General features: G+C 44.2%; 1 protein-coding gene across 4 annotated transcripts in view; it reads right to left on the bottom strand.

Moving 5' to 3' along the window:
* LOC109892789 (homeobox protein cut-like 1) overlaps positions 1-25643 on the bottom strand; it is a 263867-nt gene that overhangs the window by 170717 nt on the left and 67507 nt on the right. For all 4 annotated transcript variants that reach the window (XM_031826693.1, XM_031826696.1, XM_031826695.1 and 1 more), the window contains exon 2: positions 16573-16683. In XM_031826693.1, coding sequence (XP_031682553.1) covers positions 16573-16683 — 111 coding nt within the window. The remainder of the gene's footprint in view (positions 1-16572; positions 16684-25643) is intronic.

Below are 25643 nucleotides of genomic sequence, written 5' to 3'. Positions count from 1 at the left end.
CCGCTTGTAAAGTGTAAACAGCCAGTAAGACATTGGAATACAACAACAATAATCTGTTTTATGTAGAGGGAAACCAATTAAACCAAAACGTGTTGAATGGAAGCTAGATTGTCATTTGAGATGCTAGTAATGACACATCTGTACCTGTAGCTGCTAGAATAAGAGGCCTTACACCTTAGTTTGTAACAAGAGCACTCGAAGACCAGCCTCATGTCTAACAACGATTACTCTTATTGTTGTCATACCTTCAAAGTACATGACAATGGGCAATACCACCAAGGCGATTTGGAGCCAAAATGGATGCTTTCATAGGGATCAAAATGGAGAGAACCTTCATTTAGCCCTGTCCTGCAGCAGAATGGCTTGATGGCTGGGCTGCCATCCAGTGTCCGGTACTGAATGCTGTCATAGCCACAGTGAGGGATGCCCCTATGCCCATCAGTCTCCCGACGGTCCTCCAAACCCAAGAACCCCACCTCTTTCTGTCCCAGTGAGTCTGTGGAAAGCAATCACACAGTCCCAGCGGAAGAGGAAATGGCACACGCTCAACTCCTGTCAGTTCCACTATTCCATCAACCCCAGCATTAGCTGACCAGATGGACCAAATCCTTTAGGCAGATATGCAGTGTACCAGTGCATTAAACAAGTGAGCTTAAAAAAAAGAGAGGGAGAGAAAAAAAAATACATGAGTTGGGGCATTTGAGATGGAAAATGCATCAGCAATCCACATGTTCCACCAGTTTTTTTTCCCCTCCAGAGGGTTTTAGGCTCAGGGTTCCAGCTGTGAGGCACCATCAGGTATGGAGGCACACTGAGGCATGCGCTTGGCGCACGAGGCCCAAAATGGCCGCACCTGATAGCCAGATGAAGGGAGTGCTGTGGGAAACACCATAGACTGACCTGCGACTCACTGACTCCCCCAGCTGGCTCTGTGCTCCACACCTCTGGGGGCAAAGGGCTCTAAACCTATCACTGCTAGGGCTGGCATAATAATAGTATAATTTACAGTTATAATCATCTTAATAAATTCATTTTAGGAGGGGGTAAACCTTATTTTCAAGTAGATATAGTAATACATTTTTTGAGACTGGGGTGTCACCAAAGCTGTGTTGTATTCAAAGCTGTGCTATATTGTATTGCAGTGCCTTCAGAAAGTATTCATACCTCATGACATTGCACATTTTGATCAGTTACATGTAGAAGTACAAAATGATTAAATTGTTTTAACAGTTTTGCAAATTAAATATAGAAATATCTCATTTATAGAAGTATTCATAACAGATAAATAAATAGAAATAAATTCAAACGAGTCAAAACACGTTAGAATCACCTTTGGCAGCGAAAGTCTAAGAGCTTTGCACGCCAGGATTGTACAATATTTGCACTTTTTATTTTTCCCATTGCTAGAAAGACATTTTCTAGTTTTGCCATACATTTTCAAGCCAATTTATGTATATAAAAAAAATCAATTAGGCCACTCAGGAACATTCAATATCATCTAGGTAAGCAACTCGTGTATATTTGGCCTTGTGTTTTAAGTTATTGTCCTGCTGAAACAGAAAAGGATAATGTCTCCCAGTGTCTGTTGGAAAGCAGAATTTCCCAGGTTTTCCTCTAGGATGTTGCCTGTACTTAGCTCTATTACATTTCTTTTTATCCTAAAAAAACCTTCCTTGTCCTTGGAGATGACAAGCATACCCATAACATGATGCAGCCACCATCATGCTTGAAAATATAAAGAGTGGTACTCAGTGATGTGTTGTCGGATTTGCCCCAAACATAATGCTTTGTATTCAAGACAAAAACGTAATTTCTTTTCCACATTTTTTACAGTTTTACCTTACTGTCTTATTGTACAAGCCTCCTTCGTTTCACACTGTCATTTTGTAACTATATCCATCCTCCATTTTCTCCAATCACAGCAATTAAACTCTAACTGTTTTAAATTCAACATTGGTCACGTGGTGAAATCTCTGAGCGGTTTCCTTCATGCGGAAGACATCTCAGTCGAAGGCACTAGGTATCATTGTAGTGACTGGGTCTATTGATGCGCCATCCAAAGCGTCATTAATAACTTCACTATGTCAAAGGGATATTCAAAGTTTGCTATTTTATTTTTACCCATCTACCAATAGGTGCCCATTTTTGCGAGGCATTGGAAATCCTGCCTGGTTTTGTGGTTGCATCTGTTGGAAATTCACTGCTCGATTGATCGACCTTACAGATGATTAGTTAGGAGAGTTAGGAAAGCTAAGGCTAGCTTTTTCAAGAAGAAATATGCATCCTGTAGCACAAACTCAAAAAAGTTCTGGGACACTGTAAAGTGTTGGGAGGAGACCACCTCCTCCCAGCTGCCCACTGCACGGAGGCTAGGAAACACTGTTACCACTGATAAATCCCCAATAATTGAGAAATTCAATGAGCATTCCCACCTGGCTACACCTACCCCGGTCAACAGCCCTGCACTCCCCACAGCAACTCGCTCAAACCTCCCCCACTTTTCCGTCACCCAAATCCAGATAACTTATGTTCTGAAAGAGCTGCAAAATCTGGACCCCTACAAATCAGCCGGGCTAGGCAATCTGGACCCTCTCTTTAAAAAATTATCTGCCAAAATTGTTGCAACCCCTATTACTAGCCTGTTCAACCTCTCTTTCGTATCATCCGACATTTCCAAAGATTGAAAAGGGGGATGACCACGGCAGCTTTCCAAAGGGGGAGACACTCTAGACCCAAACTGCTACAGACCTATATCTATTATACCTTTGCCTTTCTAAAGGTCTTTGAAAGCCAAGTTAACAAACAGATTACTGACCATTTCAAATCTCACAAACTTCTCTGCTATGCAATCTGGTTTCAGAGCTGGTCATGGGTGCACCTCGGCCACGCTCAAGGTCCTAAACGATATCATAACCGCCATCGATAAAAGACATTACTGTGCAGCCGTATTCATGAACCTGGCTAAAGCTTTCGACTCTGTCAATCACAACATTCTTATTGGCAGACTCAACAGCCTCGGTTTCTCAAAATACTGCCTCGCTTGGTTCACCAACTACTTCTCCGATAGAGTTCAGTATGTCAAATCGGAGGGTCTGTTGTCCGGACCTCAGACAGTCTATGGGGGTGCCACAGGGTTCAATTCTCGGGCCGACTCTCTTCTCTGTATACATCAATGATGTTGCTCTCGCTGTTGAAGATTCTTTGATCCACCACTACGCAGACGATACAATTCTGTATACTTCTGGCCCTTCTTTGGACACTGTGTTAACTAACCTTCAGATGATCTTCAGTGCTATACAACTCTCCTTCCGTGGCCTCCAAATGCAAGTCAAACTAAATGCATGCTCTTCAACCGATCGCTGCCTGCACCTGCCTGCCCGTCCAGCATCACTACTCTGGATGGTTCTGACTTAGAATATGTGGACAACTACAAATACCTAGGTGTCTGGTTAGACTGTAAACTCTCCTTCCAGAGAGTTCATCCTACCGATCCTCGACTTCGGCAATGTCATTTACAAAATAGCCTCCAACACTCTACTCAACAAATTGGATGCAGTCTATCACAGTGCCATCCGTTTTGTCACCAAAGCCCCATATACTACCCACCACTGCGACCTGTATGCTCTCGTTGGCTGGGCCTCGCTTCATACTCGTCGCCAAACCCACTGGCTCCAGGTCAACTACAAGTCTCTGCTAGGTAAAGCCCCGCCTTATCTCAGCTCACTGGTCACCATAGCAGCACCCACCCGTAGCATGCGCACGAGCTCCAGCAGGTATATCTCACTGGTCACCCCCAAAGCCAATTCTTTCTTTGGCCGCCTCTCCTTCCAGTTCTCTGCTGCCAATGACTGGAACGAACTGCAAAAATGTCTGAAGCTGGAGACTCTTACCTCCCTCACTAGCTTTAAGCACCAGCTATCAGAGCAGCTCACAGATCACTGCACCTGTACATAGCTCATCTGTAAATAGCCCATCCAATCTACCTCATCCCCATACTGTATTTATTTATTGCTCCTTTGCACCCCAGTATCTCTACTTGCACATTCATCTTCTGCACATCCTACCATTCCAGTGTTTAATTGCTTTATTGTAATTACTTCGTCACTATGGCCTATTTATTGCCTTACCTCTCTTATCCTACCTCATTTTCCCATGCTGTATATACATTTTTCTACTGTATTATTGATTGTATGTTTGTTTATTTCATGTAACTCTGTGTTGTTGTATGTGTCGAACTGCTTTGCTTTATCTTGGCCAGGTCGCAGTTGCAAATGAGAACATGTTCTATTTAGAATGACCTATTTAAATAAAGGTGAAATATATATTTTTAAATGATTACAGTACCAGTCAAAAGTTTGGACACACCTACTCATTCAAGAGGTATTCTTTTTCTTTTCTTTTTTTTAAACTCATTTCTACATTATAGAATAAAAACTATGAAATAACTAAGTCATCAAAACTATGAAATAACACAGTGAATCATGTAGTAACCTCCCCCCAAAAAAGTGTTAAACAAATGCAAATATATTTTATATTTGAAATTCACCCTTTGCCTTGATGACAGCTTTGGCATTCCCTCAACCAGCTTCATGAGGTAGTCAACTGGAATGCATTTCAATTAACAGGTGTGCCTTGGAAAAAGTTAATTTGTTGAATTTCATTCTTAATGCGTTTGAGCCAATAAGTTGTGTTGGGACAAGGTAGGGATGGTATACAGAAGATAGCCCTATTTGGGAAAAGACCAAGTCCATATTATGGCAAGAACAGTTAAAAATAAGCAAAGAGAAACGACAGTCCATCATTACTTTAAGACATGAATTTAAGTCAATCCGGAAAATGTAAAGAACTTTCAAAGTTTCTTCAAGTGCAGTCGCAAAAACCAAGCACTATGATGGAACTGGCTCTCATGAGGACCGCCACAGAAAAGGAATACCCAGAGTTACCTCTGCTGCAGAGGATAAGTTCATTAGATTTGTCAACCTCAGAAATTGCTGCCCAAATAAATGCTTCAGAGGTCAAGTAACAGACACATCTCAACTGTTCAGAGGAGATTGCGTGAATTAGTCCTTCATGGTCAAATTGCTGCATAGAAACCACTACTAAAGGACACCAATTAGAAGACACTTGTTTGGGCCAAGAAACACGAGCAATGGACATAAGACCAGTGAAATCTGTCCTTTAGTCTGATGAGTCCGAATTTGAGATTTTTGTGTGTGTGTGTGTGTGTGGGGGGGGGGGGATTCAAGGCACACTTAACCAGCATGTCTACCACAGTATTCTGCAGCGGACCACAGAGTGAAGGAAAAGCAGCCAACAAAAGGGTGGCTACTTTGAAGAATCTCAAATATAAAATATATTTTAATTTAACACTTTTTTGGTTAATACATGATTCCATATGTGTTATTTCATAGTTTTGATGTCTTCACTATTATACAATGTAGAAAATAGTACAAATAAACCCTGGATGAAAGTAGGTGTGTTAAAACTTTTGACTGGTACTGTATATGTGTGGGGCATAGAGATGAAGTAGTCATTCAAATATTATGTTAAAGACTATTATTGACCACAGAGTGAATCCATGCAACTTATGTGAATTTCTAAGCATATGTTTTACTCCTGGACTTATTTAAGCTTGCCACAACAAAGGGGTTGAATACTTTAACTCAAAACATTTCAGCTTTTAATTTATTAAATGGTAAAACAAATTAAAAGCATAATTACACTTTGAAATTATGGGGTATTGTGTGTAGGCCAGTTACACCAAATCTCAATTGAATTTATTTTAAATTCAGGCTATAACAAGAACATTTGGAAAAGTCGAACAGTGTGAATACTTTCTGAAGGCACTATAGGTATGCTGTAGCTCATTTTCAAACATGCATTACAAGCTCAAAACATTTTTTCAACAAGACAAATTATGACAATAACCCTAGTCATTTGCATGAGAATTAGGCCTAATCGTTATGGCAAACTCCATAATCATCAGAGCCCTAAGCACTGTTAAGAGCAGTTTCCCATCAGCAGTCTATGGGAAATACAGTATGACTCGTCTGCACAGAATCAATCAACTGAGATTAGATCATTTTGCATAACCTTTCAATGCATTGTGACATATTGTGAAATTAATTTGGGTATATTGTTACAGTAAGTGACATTCAAGACAAAAAGTAAACTGTATTCGGTGAGCACAGTGCTCAGGGTAATAACTAATGACTGGGGGCTTAAAGACGGTAAACGGAGAGTCTTTGTGTGGGGAAGTTCCATAGGGATTAACTATAATATCGGAACCCTTTCCATTCCTTTTGGGGTCTGTGAGCGAAGCTGGAATTCAGATTTACAGCTGCGTGTAGGAAGGGTGGAAGAGGCCCCTCTTTTCACATAATGTACCAGAGACGGGGGCTGATGTTGGGCAGGGGTCAGAAAGAGGGGTCACTCTCTGGTGTGCTGGTGTATGTCACTGACGCCATGGCTCTCTGATGAACCCCTCACACATACAAACGACCCTCAGCCACACAAGCACGCGCATAATATTCTCCTAATTTATGTAGATGTCTCTGTATTACGCAGTTAGCGTTCGCTCACCCACTCGGCCCATTCATTTAGCATAGTTGAGATGCAGACTCTATGCGTCAGACATACTGCTGCCCTACAGAGTATTGTAGACAGACTGCTGCCCTACAGAGTACAGTACTCTGGGTAGCACTCATCCAGGAGATGTCCCCCTGCCACGCTGTGTGTGGGAGCCTGGGAGAGTCAGTCAGACAGACCTCTCCCTCCTGTCCTCCTTCCATCCTCCCACAAAATTCCCCAGTCAGGCTGGATTACCAGGCCCGCCTCTGAAATCAATAGCCAGGGTTTGAAAGCAAAGAGGCGAACAGGAGGCGTTGGCGGCTGAGGTTCGCTCTCATCTCTCATTGGTTCATTGGCTGGCTGTCTGGCTGGTAAATATCCCTGCGTCGTGTTAAAGAGGAGGGCTATAATTAACTGTGCGAGACGCCAGTCAGCCAGGGGTTGGGCGCCGTGCCAACGGATCAGCCCTAATTACTATATTCACTTTGTCAGGAACGCTCACTTTGCTGCTCCCTCTGATAGGCCATGGCAGCCTCAGAAATCCCCCGGCACAGCACAGCGCACTCAGGCAGGCAGACGGGGCCGACTGGCAGGCAGGCTCGCAGTCACAGGGTGATGAAAGCCTGGTTGGGTGGAGGGCTGAGCGACTGCAACAGGGGAAGACACCCCAATGGCCGCCAAGCTCAGGGACCAAACAAACACAGGCCACCCGACTGAGCAAAAATAGTCCTATACACAGTAATGCTGCTCCCAGCCGCCCTGATTGATTTTCTCATTGATTGGATCATGTACATATGTCCTTTTGTCAGGTACAGTACTACAATATGGTGCCTTAAACCTGATCCGAGGCCCCCGTGTTTTTAGTCGACTCTGATTTCAGATCAATACAAAACACCAGTCTAAAAACAGACGTATGCCTCCTGCAGTGTCTCCAGAAATTGCTACAGTGCTATTTTGTGGTGTCCAACATGCTCATTTTATTGATGTTGTTGAGCAGAGGAGTCGTATTTTTCACACGGTTTGTAAACAACCCTTTTAGTACGCATGGGGTTTGGCTACGATTAAATGCTCGGAATGGAGTTCCTATCAAAAGGCCAACTTAGGCTGGTGGAGGTATTTACATGTGGTGAAATTCACTGACAAAATATTTTTCACTAAACGTGGCCTGCTATCAATGGTTCTAATACATTACTGAACTGGAAATATGTGAGCTCGACAGGCGGGGGATGAATATGGCTTTATTTAAATAGTTTTACTGTGGAAGCGGCTCAGACAACCATTTCAGGGCAGTTTATCACATAAAGCCTCTTTCACACTGCCGGCCCAAACTGTCCACATACGGGCAAATCACACTCCAAAGCCTGTTTCAACACAGCCACAGCCAGAGAGGGATAAGGATCACTTGCATACGTGGGCGTATTCATGGGGCACCACTGAGGGAAGCTTGATGGCAGAGATACACTGAATATAACAAACATTAAGTTGCTTCACCCCCTTTTGTCCTCAGAACAGCCTCAATTCGTCGGGGCATTGACTCTACAAAAAGTGTCGAAAGTATTCCACAGGGATGCTGTCCCATGTTGACTCCAATAACTCCCACCATTGTGTCAAGCTGGCTGGATGTCCTTCGGGTGGTGGCCCATTCTTGATACACATGGGAAAATGTGTGTGAAAACCCCAGTAGCGTTGCAGTTCTTGACATGGCACCTACTACCATACCACGTTCAAAGTCACTTATATTTTTTGTCTTGCCCATTCACCCTCTGAATGGCCTCCTCTTAATCTACACTGATTGAAGTGGATTTAACAAGTGACATCAATAAGGGATCATAGCTTTCACCTGGTCAGTCTATGTCATGGAAAGAGTAGGTGTCCTTAATGCTTTGTATACTCAGTGTAATTACATACAATATGCGCAAGCAGATGACGACGGTCCTCCTGCCAAATGCAGGGCATTAATCCTGATGTGCTTTATATCTGACTACTGTGGGGACTGAAAATCTTCAACAAAACAATTTGAGGTAGACCTGTGATTAACATTCATTTCAGGGGTTCTTGAATATGGTCTGCACAAGTCCTATTCCATACATTTTGGCTTCAAACATACGTCCTCGGTCGGTTAGAGTACGCTATTGAAACCGGTTTCTATTTCAGGATACAAAACAAACAGATGACAGTAATTAAATGAAGTCATCTCTCTCTTGATTCAGGTCAGACACTCAGCTCAGTCCACACTCTCTCCGGCGGTTACCTCTTAGCTACCAACTCTCATATGAAAAACAGTAGGTCAACCTGACAAAAGCACTTATGAAGTCTTCCCACAATTCTGGTGATGCCATACGGTTAGACTCTTACTCAGAAGGGCGTCCTTTTATCACAAGGCAAATACCAAACTCAGGTTTATTATCTGACAAACTTTGAAAGGGCAGTGAAAACTCCTGAACTCTGTCAGAATCAGGTGAACCACTTCCACAGACATGTCTGGAATGATTGAATCTACTCAAAGCCCTTGAATCTTATCCACAAAGCGTGTCCCTGAGTTTAGTCCATTTCTCTCTGATGGCGACAACGCCTATTGAACAGGAGAAGAAACAGGCCCCGTAATTGAATTGTTGGAAAACAAATGCACCTTCCAGCAGAGGGAAAGAACGTGTGGCCTAGGGTCGTCTAGCAGTCTAACCGCTGCCTCCGGTGCATAAAGACCGCTGCAGCATGGATTCCAATCCGGCACACTCATTTTTCAGCACTCTCTCTCTCCTTTATCTTTCCCACTGTCTCTCTATCCAATAAAGCATCAACATTTCAATAATAGGAAGGACATGTCTCTTTAAGGGGGGTGTAAAGTGGACATATCAGGCCTCTATCAGACATAGACAAATTGCCACGCTGTACAGCCGTGAGGTCGAAAAGTGATAACACCGCTAGAAATCCCCTTGTTCATTAAATGACCTGTTACATCTTATCATTCCACCAAAATAAAGGACCGGGAACGCTCATGCATTAAAGAACAGTATACAGTGCATTTGGCAAGTATTCAGACCTTCCCCTTTATCCACATTTTGTTAAATTAGGGCCTTATTCTGAAATTGATTATTTTCCTCATCAATCTACACATAATAATAGCCCATAATGACAAAGCGAAAACAGGTTATTCAAAAGTTCTGCAAATGTATTAAAAATAAAAAACAAAGAACTTATTTACATAACTATTCAGACCCTTTGCTATGACACTTGAAATTGAGCTTAGGTACATCCTGTTTCCATTTATCATCCTTGAGATGTTTCTACAACTTCATTGGAGTTCACCTGTGGTAAATTCAATTGATTGGACATGATTTGGAAAAGGCACACATCTGTCTGTATAAGGTCCCACAGTTGACAGTGCATGTCAGAGCAAAAACCAAGCAATGAGTTTGCAATGAGGTTGAAGGAATTTTCCGTAGAGCTCCGAGACAGGATTGTGTCGAGAGACAGATCAGGGGAAGGATACCAATAAATGTCTGCAGCATTGAAGGTCCCCAAGAACACAGTGCCCTCCATCATTCTTAAATGGAAGGAGTTTGGAACCACCAAGACTCTTCCTAGAGCTGGTCGCCATGTTAAACTGAGCAATTGGAAGGGCATTGGTCAGGGATGTGAAGATGGGAGAACCTTCCAGAAGGACAACCATCTCTGCAGCACTCCATCAATCAGACCTTTACGGTAGAGGGGCCAGACGGAAGCCACTCCCCAGTAAAAGGCACATGACAGCCCGCTTAGAGTTTGCCAAAAGGCACCTAAAGGACTCTCAGACCATGAGAAATAATATTAAAACCAAGATCGAACTCTTTGGCCCGAATGCCAAGTGTCACGTCTGGAGGAAACCTGGCACTATCCCTACGGTGAAGCATGGTGGTTGCAGCATCCTTCTGTGGCGATGTTTTTCAGCGGAAGGGACTGGGAGGATCGAGGGAAAGATGAATGGAGCAAAGTACAGAGATTCTTGATGAAAATCTGTCCCAGAACGCTCAGGACCTCAGACTGGGGTGAAGGTTTTACCTTCCAACCGGACAAAGACCGTAAGTACACAGCGAAGACAACGCAGGAGTGGGTTCGGGACAAGTCTCTGAATGTCCTTGAGTGGCCCAGCCAGAGCCCTGACCGGAACGCGATCGAACATCTCTGGAGAGACCTGAAAATAGCTGTGGAGAGACATTCCCCATTCAACCTGACAGAGCTTGAGAGGATCTGCAGAGAATTGGAGAAACTCAAATACAGGTGTGCCAAGCTTCTATTGTCATACCCAAGAAGACTCGAGGCTATAATCACTGCCCAAGGTGCTTCAACAAAGTACTGAGTAAAGGGTCTGAATACTTACATAAATGTGCAAAAAAACTTTTTTTTAAGTTTTTGCTTCGTCATTATGGGGTATTGTGTGTAGACTGAAAAACAATTTAAATCACATTTTAGAACAAGGCTGTAACGAAACCAAATGTGGAAAAAGTCGAGGGGCCTGAATACTTTCCGAATGCACTGCATAAAAAGGTGTAGAAATCCCCCTATTTTCAATTGCAGACAACTCCTTTAGAAGTTATCGGGCGGAATCTGTAACAAAAAACTGAAGTAATCAATACCTTCTTTTACAGTCTTCAGACAGAAAACGGTTTGTGAGAGAGAAGTCACAAGCAACACTAGCCGAGTCTGCACTCTGAGCCAAAATGGAGGTGAACCAAACAACCCAAAAATATCTTCACCAGGAGTGCAGAGAAGGAAGAGACACTAAGCACTTTGAGAGGGTGGCCAAAACTCCCCTTCTCAGAGTGACGAGATGAAACACTACAGTGAGTTAGCAACCCTGAGCCCCCTCTGAACAGCTCAGTAATTAAGGTAGCTTTCCAGCTCCAAGCGACAGAGGGATGAAATTTCCACCCCTGTGCCGGAACCCCTTGATGTTTTGTACCTTGGGTTCTGGGCCCATTTTGGCAACCAGATCGGGTTTTTTTTCTTCTGTTTTTTCTCTCTTACAGAGTTCACAGAATCCCAGAGAACACAGCCTCCCAGCCAAAACCCCAGCACGATTAATTTAGTAACGGGTTATTAAGCTCAAACATAAATTGTAGCCCTGGACAGTTTAAATGGAAAAGAAGCCTGATTTATTAGAGCCGGAGACAAAACAGGTTTTTATTGTCCATTTATTCATCAACACTCATTGGGAGTGGTAACTCTGGAGGAATTTTTGGACAAAAAAAAAAGGGAGGGAAGAAAGAGGGGAGTGGGGGCAGCAGCAATGGCTGCCGTAATCAAAGACAGAGCTTGCCGGGGAGAGGAGCACAATGCCCTTGACATTCTTATCCCAGCTCTTCCCTGGACAAGACTATATTTGTTTGGTAGAGCACTGCATCAGCTGAACAAATATATCAATAGTGTTTGCTGTCGCACTGTATCCTTGTATCTGTTCTTGACTTCATTTCAGGAGATTATTCATCAAGGCTGGCTAACGGCCTCCTCTGAGCAGTCAGAATAACTACGGGTTCATCTGAAGTACGCAAATAAAATACTCAAGCCATATCTGAGGGAGGATAGACTAACAGAACTGACACAGTGTCACTCGTAACGAAAGAGACGTTCTGTACATTATGTCGCCGGTCATTTCTACTCACATCAGTGTCCATCTCCTATTCAAGGCCCAATTCTACAAAGTGATCCATCATTCCTTTGAGGTTCAATGGACATTTTCAACATAATTTATTACGAACTCAAACCAAGGAGTTACATAGACTAAGCAGTTTATGACTTTGGGGGCGTACTCCTCTGACTAAGAAAGGGGCCAATGGGGCAGTGAGCCAATGATTGTACCAAACACTGACAGTGTACCCTCAATCTGTCTGCTGCAGACGGACTGCCTCTAGTCACCAGAGAAACCACCTGCCAATGGGACGTCATACATACAAACAGACTTATACAAAATCAAAACACACAACTTATCCAACAGGTTATTGTAAAACGATTCTGCCATTTACTATTCCTTTCAACTGGTACGTTTATTCCGAATATTCTACAACAACCTGGGGGCGTAGTGCTGAGGTACTGAATGAACATCTCAGAATGGCGTGCTGAATTTCTGCATAGAAAGTATTTAAATGAGCCAAATTGAAGCTGGTTCTCAGTCCACCCCCCTCTCCTATCCTCTCCTCTCCCTCTGTCCTGTGGAGGTGTTGTCCTCAAGCTTTCAAAGTCACACCATTCCTGACCTCTGTGTCTGTCTGCTGTGCAGTAGGTCTGCCTCTGTGTGCCAGAGCACCATGGGTCATCAGGGCACAGAATGAGGCATGGCACGGCTGTTGCTGACACAGCACATAGGATTGGTGCGCTGCTCTGTGCGTATGTGTCTTTGTGTGCGTCTGTACGTGTGTTTTTTGCCCATGTGCGCACGCATGCGCTTGTGTGTGTGTGTTTAGGACGGACCAGACAGGGAAGGGTGGCAGTGCACTGAGAGGATGCCTAGTCAGTTGTACAACAATTCATTCAACCAAAATGTGTCTTCCACATTTAACCCAACCCCTCTGAATCAGAGGCGCGGGGGGCTGCCTTAATCAATGTCCACATCATCGGCGCCCGGGAAGCAGTTGTTGTTGGGGGGTTAACTGGCTTTCTCAAGGGCAGAACGGAACCAATGAAATGACAACGACAGTAACCTGGCCGGCAGAGAGGCCTACTGTAACGCCACCAAACAGATGAATGAAGCTGACTCAGGTGTGTCCTGTTGTGAAACAACAAGCCGTAGTCAGACTGCACGCGGGTCAAATAGTACATTCAGTATATCTGATGAGTATTTTTTGTTATCCATTTTAAATTCAATATTGTTTGAACGGATACACTTCTGTATCAACTACAGTAGTAAATGAAGCTGAAGTGCCTGGTAATATCCACTCGTCGGTCCTCCCACCTGCAGTCTGTTTGTTCTTCTTCTATTTTGCATGCTCTATTCTGTGCTCTCCTCTTTCCTACTGTCAACTCACTCCTCTCTTCTCCCCCTCCTCTCTGCATTCTGTGCTCTCCTCTTTCCCACTGTCAACTCACTCCTCTCTTCTCCCCCTCCTCTCTGCATTCTGTGCTCTCCTCTTTCCTACTGTCAACTCACTCCTCTCTTCTCCCCCTCCTCTCTGCATTCTGTGCTCTCCTCTTTCCCACTGTCAACTCACTCCTCTCTTCTCCCCCTCCTCTCTGCATTCTGTGCTCTCCTCTTTCCTACTGTCAACTCACTCCTCTCTTCTCCCCCTCCTCTCTGCATTCTGTGCTCTCCTCTTTCCCACTGTCAACTCACTCCTCTCTTCTCCCCCTCCTCTCTGCATTCTGTGCTCTCCTCTTTCCCACTGTCAACTCACTCCTCTCTTCTCCCCCTCCTCTCTGCATTCTGTGCTCTCCTCCTTCCCACTGTCAACTCACTCCTCTCTTCTCCCCCTCCTCTCTGCATTCTGTGCTCTCCTCTTTCCTACTGTCAACTCACTCCTCTCTTCTCCCCCTCCTCTCTGCATTCTGTGCTCTCCTCTTTCCTACTGTCAACTCACTCCTCTCTTCTCCCCCTCCTCTCTGCATTCTGTGCTCTCCTCTTTCCTACTGTCAACTCACTCCTCTCTTCTCCCCCTCCTCTCTGCATTCTGTGCTCTCCTCTTTCCTACTGTCAACTCACTCCTCTCTTCTCCCCCTCCTCTCTGCATTCTGTGCTCTCCTCTTTCCCACTGTCAACTCACTCCTCTCTTCTCCCTCTCCTCTCTGCATTCTGTGCTCTCCTCTTTCCTACTGTCAACTCACTCCTCTCTTCTCCCCCTCCTCTCTGCATTCTGTGCTCTCCTCTTTCCTACTGTCAACTCACTCCTCTCTTCTCCCCCTCCTCTCTGCATTCTGTGCTCTCCTCTTTCCCACTGTCAACTCACTCCTCTCTTCTCCCCCTCCTCTCTGCATTCTGTGCTCTCCTCTTTCCTACTGTCAACTCACTCCTCTCTTCTCCCCCTCCTCTCTGCATTCTGTGCTCTCCTCTTTCCTACTGTCAACTCACTCCTCTCTTCTCCCCCTCCTCTCTGCATTCTGTGCTCTCCTCTTTCCTACTGTCAACTCACTCCTCTCTTCTCCCCATCCTCTCTGCATTCTGTGCTCTCCTCTTTCCTACTGTCAACTCACTCCTCTCTTCTCCCCCTCCTCTCTGCATTCTGTGCTCTCCTCTTTCCCACTGTCAACTCACTCCTCTCTTCTCCCCCTCCTCTCTGCATTCTGTGCTCTCCTCTTTCCCACTGTCAACTCACTCCTCTCTTCTCCCCCTCCTCTCTGCATTCTGTGCTCTCCTCTTTCCTACTGTCAACTCACTCCTCTCTTCTCCCCCTCCTCTCTGCATTCTGTGCTCTCCTCTTTCCCACTGTCAACTCACTCCTCTCTTCTCCCCCTCCTCTCTGCATTCTGTGCTCTCTTCTCCCTCTCTTGCTCTCTCTCAGCTTTGTTTGAGTAGAGAGCCATGGTGACGGAGGAGCCACACAAAAGGGTCACATGATGTCGAGGCGAGTCTAGGCGGGCGGGTGGACACAATGACCGCACCACTCCGCACAGCTGGAGTGTCACGCATTCCTGGTGTTTACAAGATTTCGGGGGAAAACTAATCCACCCCCCTGAGGAACTCTGCGGCGCAAAATTGGCCCATTTTCTGTCTGAATAGAGGGCTTATGTCATCGCTACGATGCATTTTAGGAGCATAAGAAAATGGCAACCTGCAAAAACGATGGCAGTGGTGGTAGGAGGGTTGAATCACAGATGAGGCAGATGAGAATAGGCGAAATAGTGGTCACTCTTCAATGGGAACAGTTGAGGGAGCCACGGGTAGAAGGGATAAGAGTCTTCTTGTATATTTCTTTGGTTAAAATAATGTTTAAAAAAATATCAAACATCTGTTCTATAATCTACAACTGTGGGCCTTCAATTCAGTTGCCATTTTTAGCATCACAGCGTCGTCATCAAAGACCTGGTTTCAAAAGCGCCACTGTTGTGGCAAAATATGTTGACATATCGTTAATTGAAGCCTCTATTGGACGTTGTGCCATCGTTGCCGAGGCCTTGCCAGCATACCTAAACCCTGGCAGCTTAATCAGATCCACAACAGAGTTTCCTGTAAATAAAGAACCGCTCACTCCTTAAAACATCTCATACGCATGGCTAGTTTTTACCAATTCAGGACATGACTTCACAGAAAAGCAGTGGGGCCGGTCAAACTGGCCAGAACAGCCTTGACCAACCATGCGACAAGCATATTCCCTAAAAGGTGGTCGTAGTGGAGTAATCAAGTTCAGTTTGAGGGGGTGGATGGGGACTACTGACTACTACGGTCATCTTTTGATGGGATGCCCAGAGAGTTTCAGATTGTACTGACAAACCTGAATAGAGTAAAAGTGTATAAGAGGGGACACAGAGTAACCGAAGTAATGCCATGTAATGAATGGTGCTTTAAAAAACTATGCTAACATGGACTAATGTAAGGATGGGCTAAACTGGACCGCATGGGAAGTGGAATCCAATGAGGAACAAATGAGGAGCTCGGCCAATCAAAAGGACACTGTGTCCAAAAGGTAAATAAACACAGCCCACGATGACACGAAATGCCAGTGGAACCAGCTGAAAGAATAGCCGGGGGGAGGGCCTGTGAACAATGAGAGGACATTGTCTCCTCCGCTTGAATGGGCATCATTTCCCCGACTAACCCCACCCCTAACCCCACCCCCAACCCCCCCTGGTGCGGCCCATCGGATGACAATAGAGGCATTGATGACTGGGTATACACGCACATACGTCTGTCCAGCTATGACGCTGCACGTCCGTTACACCAACACAGACGTGTCCTCTCTGTCGTGCTTCTACTGCTGTGGTGTGTGTGTGTGTGTGTGTGTGTGTGTGTGTGTGTGTGTGTGTGTGTGTGTGTGTGTGTGTGTGTGTGTGTGTGTGTGTGTGTGAAGACAAGCAGGCAGAAGCAGAGCAGATACTCACCTCTGGTGTGTTTTTCTTGAACTCACGGCTTTGGTCGATGAGCTTTTTCCTAGACTGCTCACTCTCATCTTGTCTGTTGGCCAGGGCTGTGGCGGTGGCATCCAGTTCTCTCTGTGGGACCAAGAGGGGGGAGGAGAAAGGACAGAATGATTACACAGGGCTCTGTGGGGGATGACCGCCATTTACATTTAACTCTCTCTTTTCCTCTCCCTTTGACCCCCTGCAGTCTGGCACCTCTAGTGTCAAACTGGGAGTATGAGAGAGAAGAGAAAGACTGGTCTTAGTCAACGTCAAAAGAGGATTATTCTCCAGAGACAGAGACAGAGACAGAGACAGAGACAGAGACAGAGACAGACAGACAGACAGACAGACAGACAGACAGACAGACAGACAGACAGACAGACAGACAGACAGACAGACAGACAGACGCACCATGACTACTCAATGGCTGGCATCACACACACCCCTATGGGGAAAAAAACACACCCACAGAGTTGGACACACATACTGTACAGTGTACGCACACATAAAATGTACATACACACCCTTTCAGCACATCTTCTGCAGACAGATGTGTGAAAAAAGCAATAGAACCACTTCTAGATCCCAGCAGCATTTATGCAGCTTATAAAAATCTCTATTGGCGAGTGAAAGAAAAAAACGCATAGGACGAAAGAGCTTTTCTCACAGGCTCCAGCCTTTATGGTCGCTAGGCATGTAAATGTCATAGGGCAGATCCCAGATTATCAATATTGGGACAGAGGTGCCAGGAGAAGATAAACACAGACTCTAGATCAGCATGGACAAGCCAGGCTAGTACAATATCCACACGGATACAGCTGAACCTATATAGGCCTATACTCTCAGAATGTAAGCCACGAAAATCTATAGTTAGTATCAGACAAAGACATATTTTCCCATTGGATTTGGATATGTGAAGTGACTGACAAGCAGTCTCAGGTGGGCCTTTGATGAGGCTTTGTGTGTGTGTGTGTGTGTGTGTTGTCTCTGAGAGAAAGAGGCAGAGAGCGAGAGGCAGAGTGTGAGAGCGAGAAAAAGAGAGAGACAGTCGAGGCTGACATCTGGAAGCCAGATGCAGGGAACAAATCAAGTTAATTAGGCTGGAACTGAGCGAGCCAGACTGCTGCCCCCACTTTACTCCACACAGCCACCACCACCACGTCTGGGGGGGGGGTAACTAGAGCATACAGTACACACAGCAGACTGGCTAGAGCACAGCTCACTTCCGCCTCTCGCCCCCATTTTATCTGCACTCAGATCCTCCTCTAGTCTAGTAGGGAAGAATTGTCGAATAGTTCTTGCTGCGGCCCTTCTATAAGAGCTGTTTCACTTAATACTTGGGCTTCAAGCCTAAAATTATTTGGTAAAAAGTTAGTGTCTTAAAAAATGGCTTGTGTGGTGTGTGTGCGTCATATTTCAAGAAAGTCCATTAAAGCAGTGACATCAATAGATGCGTCGCCTGCTCACCAGTCATAGGGGTGTTGCTGCATAGCAACGGGACGTCAACCTTTGCCCCCAACTCCTGTGGCGCCACCTCTGCCACACACGTTGAGGCAGAGAGCGGTGGGCATGCTAATTCCAGCTTTGTGGGGTGGGTGTTGGGGGAACTGTTCCCAGGTCAGGGTAAAAGGTTTGGTGGGCAACACTGACCCAGGGTCAGGAAGAGGCCCGCTGCACGTTACCTCCACTCCGCTGCCTTTGGCCGCTAGCGGCAGGGGACCCATATGACAGAAAGGCTGCAGCAACCAAGGTTCGCCACAGGGGCACTGAGCAGAAGTGAGCAGAAGAGAAGTTTAAAGAAAATATATTGAGTTAGCTAGCCCTAGGAGCTAACGCACAGAGTTGGGGAGTAACAGATGACAGTTACATGTAAGGGATTACAACAACAACAACAATCCGTTACCAGCAAAAATATTGTAATCGGGTTACAGATACTTTTGAAAAACTAGATGATTACTTCAAGGATTACTTTCCAATTCAGAAAGGATGTTTGTGGAAAAAGCTTCGGTTTTCTCAATGACATTCAAATCAACATTGAAAAAAGCCGCACGTTTTAAGTTTGTTCCACGTGAACGAGTCTGACCACAAGTCAGAGACCACTATGATGACACAGCAAATGTGTTTGATCGATCGCGGGAAGAGAGCAGGAATAGGCTTTTGTAGGCTACAGTCCAAGCTATGTCTTCCAAAGGTGCGACAGCTGTCAGCATCCAAAGATTATCCAACTTGAATAAACGCCTGGAGGTAAGGATGACAGCAGTGGTTGTAGTCCACGGCGATACGGATATCACTTATTATTGATATCTACATAGCGCATTGATGTGAATCACACTGCTGATCTCTCATTAAGCTATTTGCGCCTTAGGGATTGTGGTTGTTGTGGATGGCTGTTCACAAATCTAAATGTGTATTTGAACCCAACAATGGTTGAATTCAAGAAGTTTAAGCTGCCTATCAATCATTGTTTTTGAAACCAGTAGACAGCCAGTGAGAAAATTGCTCTTGCGACAGCCGCGTAGTGCAGATCTCAGCCTATGGAATAACAGCCGCGTAGTGCAGATCCCAGCCTATGGAATAACAGCCGCGTAGTGCAGATCCCAGCCTATGGAATAACAGCCGCGTAGTGCAGATCCCAGCCTATGGAATAACAGCCGCGTAGTGCAGATCCCAGCCTATGGAATAACAGCCGCGTAGTGCAGATCCCAGCCTATGGAATAACAGCCGCGTAGTGCAGATCCCAGCCTATGGAATAACAGCCGCGTAGTGCAGATCCCAGCCTATGGAATACAAGTGGGGCTTTTGTTGCTCATCTAATTCATGCTGATGATTAAAAAAACAAACCCTAATGGACACATACTGAAACACTTTGATTGCCCCCTTTAACTCTATGTAGTTACTAAATAAGTCAAAAAAAGGACAAAGCAACAGATTACATTTAGGAAGTACCCTACCCAACCCTGCTAATGCATTGGCTAGCTGTACTGTAGCTCTCAGCTCTTTTCCTCTCCAGCTGTACCTAGACTAGCGAAGAAATGAAGACACGAGGGGCGGAAGGAGGAGGATGGTTCGGAGAAGTGGAAAGGAGGAACGCCCCGTTCCCCAAAAAGCTTCTGTCAAGTTAAGGGTCTTGAGACTGATTAGCAGATGCTGCCGTTAAGCACATTATGCAAGCGATTTGGCTAATCACTTCAAATTGATTAGAGCCAGGCTTCCCAACCAGTTTTAATGCACCACCGCGTCTCTGGGACCCCTCTGAGCCAGTCCAGGGGAACAGGGTGGGGTGAGTAATTAGGTTTTTATCAACAGGAATTCATAGTCAGACCAACCCCAGCCTGCACACACCCACTGATATAGGGAGGCAAATCCTTAAACACACAGGGTAGCTAAATCTATCAAAAGTAGCAAAGTGAATGTGTACAGGCTATATGATATTAGCAGGCCTTGGTGTACAGACACAGGCATTTTTTTGTTCAGGCTATAAGCTCTTTTTATAATGTAAAGAACTGTATGAAAATTGCCTAGCCTATATTCTGTCCAACGTCTCTACTGTATGTCATTGTAGGAGCTATGGGCACAGGCTAATGAGAAGAATAGTGCAGCCTGCCACGACCGGGAGACCCATGGGGTGGCACACAATTGGCCCAGCGTTGTCTGGGATAGGGGAGGGTTTGGTCGGCAGGGATGCCCTTGTTCCATCGCGCACTAGCGACTCCTGTGGGGGGCTGGGCACAGTGCACGTTGACACGGTCGCCAGGTGCACGATGTTTCCTCCGACACATTGATGGGGCTGGCTTCCGGGTTAAGTGGGCATTGTGACTTGGTTGGGTTGTTTCGGAGGACGCACGGCTCTCAACCTTCGCCTCACCCAAGTCTGTACGGAAGTTGCAGCGAAGAGATAAGACTAACTACCAATTGGATACTACGAAATTGGGGAGAAAAGGGGGTAAAAGTAATAAGTAAAAAATAATATAAAAAAAGAAGGCTAGCGCAAATACATTAACACACACGTTCAAGACCACTGCTTAAACTACTTAAAGAGATAATCCACCCCAAACCACTAATTCCTGTTATTAACATTGTTAAATAACACTAATATCCAACAATATTTTTTGTGAACAAATGCTTCATTTTGTCGTAATAGCAAGATTGATAGAATCATGTGAAAACTGTTTTGGGAAATCTGTTCTACTACAAAACCCACAATGCAATGCTCCCTCTCTACCTGGTATGGTTGGCTGGCTAGGTAACTAGCTAGAAAACATTGCTACACAATAATACCAAAGTCAATATGAAGTATTGTGAAGTAGCTAGCTAGCTGTAATATCTCCTATACAAACTGCACTATCAACTTAGGAGTCTCACAAGTTCAACTCAAAGTTAGTCTCTGCCACTGAGCTATAAATGGCATCTCTGCCTAGAGCGAGAGCCGCGTTACGTTGCTTTCCCGCAGAGGTAATAAGAATCGCATTGGATGACGATTAGCTTAGCAAACACATGACAACGTGAATGCGATTGGTCGACAGTCAGTTGGGTGGGATGTTTCTCCATTCGTTGCCCAATGGGATTCCTATCTCTTCCTTTCTGTAATATCTCCGTTTCCTACAGACATGGCGCACTGAGACATGATACTTGAAGGAGAAATGGTGGTGAATCATTTGGTACACATCTAAGTACAATCTATACTTTGTCATGACCATATAAATGGATGGATGTGTTCTAAACAAGTATGGCCATATCATCTATTGGCTGATTTTCTGATCTGGAGTGCAGGTAATTGTTTACCCCCCCCAGTGATGAGAATTATATAGCTATGACGTGCGTTCCTACACAATTTCCTGATTTTCACAGGCGGATCACTTTGAAGTAAAATCAAGAGGTCCACCAATAGAACATAGGCTTTCACCAAATTGATAGGAGTTTCGTGATTTCTATTTCTGGCAGTGGATTATCCCTTTAATTCACCGTCACAAATGCTGACTATCCTATCAATGGGGGGGGGGGGGGCGTGACCAACCTCACCAACACCCCCAGGCTCCATAGCGTCGGTCCTCTCAGACATTTTGCTGTCTGTCTGCATCGGGCCCTGCCGCCTTTCTCATCCAGCAGCAGCGCTTGAATAAGGACCAAATTGTACTCCATAATGGCTTCATAATTTTGCTAATGAAAGAATTTTGCTGGCTCAGGCAGCGGTGCTTGTCTTAGTTAATTTGTTCAGTAGTAAACGCTGATGGAACACATTACTGTGCTCCCTCGAGAGCTCGCCTGTGCCAGATGCTATCAGCTGTATGCTCAGAGGGAAATATTAGAGGGGCCGTCTCTCCTCTTCTTTTATCTCTCTCCTTTTTTCTCCTCTCTCTGGTCGAATAACTAGAAAGGATCCTGACAGTGTTTACTAAAAGACAGACAATCCTTCCCACTCCCCGCCTACTCCAACCAAGCTACTCTCAAAACATACCGGATCACACTTTCTTTTCCTATTAAGAAAAATGTATAATTAGGGGGAGATCAGCTTCAATATTGCAGACAGATTGTGGCTTCCATCAATGTATTTGTCTGCATCATTTCCAATCCTCTATAAAACTAAATGTAAATATACAGTACCAGTCAAAAGGGTGGCTACTTTGAAGAATATTTTCATTTGTTTGAACACTTCTTTGGTTATTACATGATGTCTTCTCTATTATTATACAATGTAGAAAATAGAAAAATAAAGAAAAACCCTTGAATGAGTAGGTGTGTCCAAACTTTTGACTGGTACTGTATATATAAAAACACTACCATTCAAAAGTTGAGTCACTTAGACATTTCATTGTTTTTGAAAGAAAATATTATTTTTGTCCATTAAAATAACATGACATTGATCAGAAATAGAGTGTAGACATTGTTAATGTTGTAAATGACTATTCTAGCTGGAAATGGCTGATTTTTTGTGGAATATCTACCTACATAGGCATACAGAGGCCCATTATCAGCAACCATCACTCCTGTGTTCCAATGGCACGTTGTTAGCTAATCCAAGTTAATCATTTTTAAAAAGGCACATTTTTTATTTTATTTTACCTTTAACTAGGCAAGTTAGTTAAAAACAAATTCTTAATTTCAATGACAGCCTAGGAACAGTTAACTGCCTTGTTCTGTGGCAGAACAACAGATTTTTACCTTGTCAGCTCAGGGATTCATTCTTGCAACCTTTCGGTTACTAGTCCAACTCTCTAACCACTAGGCTACCTGCCGCCTAATTGATTATTAGAAAACCCTTTTGCAATTATGTTAGCACAGCTGAAAACTGTTGTTCTGATTAAAGAAGCAATAAAACTGGCATTCTTTAGACTAGTTGAGTATCTTGAGCATCAGCATCTGTGGGTTCGATTACAGACTCAAAATGGCCAGAAAGAAAGAACTTTCAATCTATTCCTCTTCTGAGAAATGAAGGCTATTCCATGCGAGAAATTGCAAAGAACCTGAAGATATCATACAACAAGGTGTACTCCCTTCACAGAACAGCACAAACTGTCTCTAACCAGAATAGAAAGAGGAGTGGGAGGTCCTGCTGCACAACTGCGCAAGAGGACAAGTACATTTGTGTCTCGTTTGAGAAATAGACGCCTCACAAGTCCTCAACTGGTAGCTTCATTAAATAGTACCCGCAAAACACCCGTCTCAACGTCAACAATGAAGAGGCGACTCTAGGAGGCTGGCCTGCTAGGCAGAGTTGCAAAGAAACGGCTATATTCCAGACTGGCCAATAAAAAGAAAAGATTAAGATGGGCAAAAGAACACTGGACAGTGGAACTCAGTCTAGAAGAACAGCATCCCGGAGTCGCCTCTTCACTGTTGACGTTGAGACGGGTGTTTTGTGGATACTATTTAATGAAGCTGCCAGTTGAGGACTTGTGAGGTATCGGTTTCTCAAACTAGACACAAATGTACTTATCCTCTTGCTCAGGTGTGCACCGGGGCCTCCCACTCCTCTTTCTATTCCGGTTAGCGCCAGTTTGCGCTGTTATTTGAAAATAATTAGCTAACAATGTGCCATATGAACACAAGAGTGATGGTTACTGATAATGGTCCTCTGTACGCCTATGTAGATAATCCATAAACTAATCAGCAGTTTCCAGCTACAATAGTCATTTACAACATTAACAATGTCTACACTGTATTTCTGATCAACTTGAAGTTATTTTAACATGGACAAAAAAAATGTGCTTTTCTTTCAAATACAAAGATATTTCTAAGTGACCCCAAACTTTTGAACAGTAGTGTATCTTTTTAAAAATATATTTTCCTTTATTATTATTTTCCACTAACCCTACCGTCCCTCCCCTAACTGGAGTAAAGTAATGGACAACACTTCTACTTCCAGCTTATACATACATTTTACAGACACAGTATATTTTACAATAGTTATCCTTTGTTGGTTTTCATTCCCATCCTTCAAGCTCCACTCAACCTCTCCCATCTACCTCTGAACACCAAGCTTGGATTTCTTTTTGATTTTCAGATCACACATTTTATTTCAAGATCATTAAGGGTAGTTGAGGGACGTAGGTTCAGGCCAATAGAAACATTTACTGTGATTGAAACCAATAAAGACAGAGGGCATTTTATAAAGCTGGTATTGTTGTGGAGAACCGCTGACCAACTTCAGATTCATGCAAAAAGCTTTTCAAGATGCAGCTTTGAATCTTTCCAAATAGATTATGGTGATAGGCAGACAGTCTAAATAAAAGTTGATTGGGTAACAGCATACAAAACAAAGTTGCCCTGCGCATCAGCTGACCCCATTTCTTGAGTGTAAGCAGGTGCAGATTTTCAAAAAGCTCACTTCATCACCTGCTGGCGACGTGCTTAAAAATGGGCGCCAATTTATCCTCTGTTAAATTGCCTTAATGCAGCAAAGACACAAAGGTATGTGTAGCGCGCCGGTATGTGTGTAACACTTAATGAATGGGGAGCAGGTATTGCCTCTACACTGTTGGAGCTGATTTCTTCCCATTAGGGATGAAACGATTCACCGACACGCATCGGTCCCGATTAAAATGTTTAAGTCAAATGTTTAAGATACAAGTGCGTCCGCGGACCCCAAACCGATCCAAATGTAGCATGCATTGGTCAGAAAACTGTTGAATCAGTTCACTTTTCCCCCCCTCAAATTACATTCTTTCTTCATTCTGAAAATACCTCTCATCTTTTGTGAATAGGGCTGTTGCGGTGACTGTATTACTGCCACGCCGGCAGTCATGAGTTACGACCGCAGTAAAATTCTATGTGACAGTTGAGTACCAGTAATCTCTCATGCACTCTGGACATGCTTTGGTAGTACCCAACTTGCTAACTACAATCAGGTCCTAATGGCCTGGTACTCAGAGCTCTATTATCCCTCTAACCACTCCGATATCAATGCAAATTGCAATCAACAAAACAGTATCATGCTTTTAAAACTCACCTCACTGTGATGATCAATTTGAAGAAAGAAGTTCGACAGCAGGTTGAAACAGTGTAAAACAAAGGCTTAGAAACAAGGTCCGCAACGACCAACACAACGAAATGGACAGCGCTCTCTAAGGTGATGATTAATTCAAAGCACCCATATGCATATTAGAGCTGATGCATACACATAGGCTTGTCAGCCCAAGCCTGAAAAAAACGTAATTAAAATTATGATTGTGCCGTTATACAATACATAGCCTACCACTTATTACTCATGGCAGAAAAACATAAAACAAAACGGATTTAAGATGTCTTTGGTACATAATTGGTCTAGCCGATACTCCAAAATTCAACACATCTGAGTAACCGCCTTTGAGTTTGGACTATAATCATATGCATACTAGATGGCCTGATTACCTTGCTACACTCCAAAAGGTACACCAAACAAAAATAAACACAACAAGGATCATTCCTACTTAGATTTGTGTGTATTGGGTATATGTTGTGTAATTTGTTAGAAATTGTTAGATATTACTGCACTGTCGGAGCTAGAAGCACAAGCATTTTGCTACACCTGTAATAACATCTGCTAATCACGTCTACGTGACAAATAAAATCTG

This window comes from Oncorhynchus kisutch, linkage group LG6 (genome assembly GCF_002021735.2).
Source record: "Oncorhynchus kisutch isolate 150728-3 linkage group LG6, Okis_V2, whole genome shotgun sequence".
NCBI lineage: Eukaryota > Metazoa > Chordata > Actinopteri > Salmoniformes > Salmonidae > Oncorhynchus > Oncorhynchus kisutch.
This window is presented reverse-complemented; position numbering and strand designations above follow the sequence as displayed.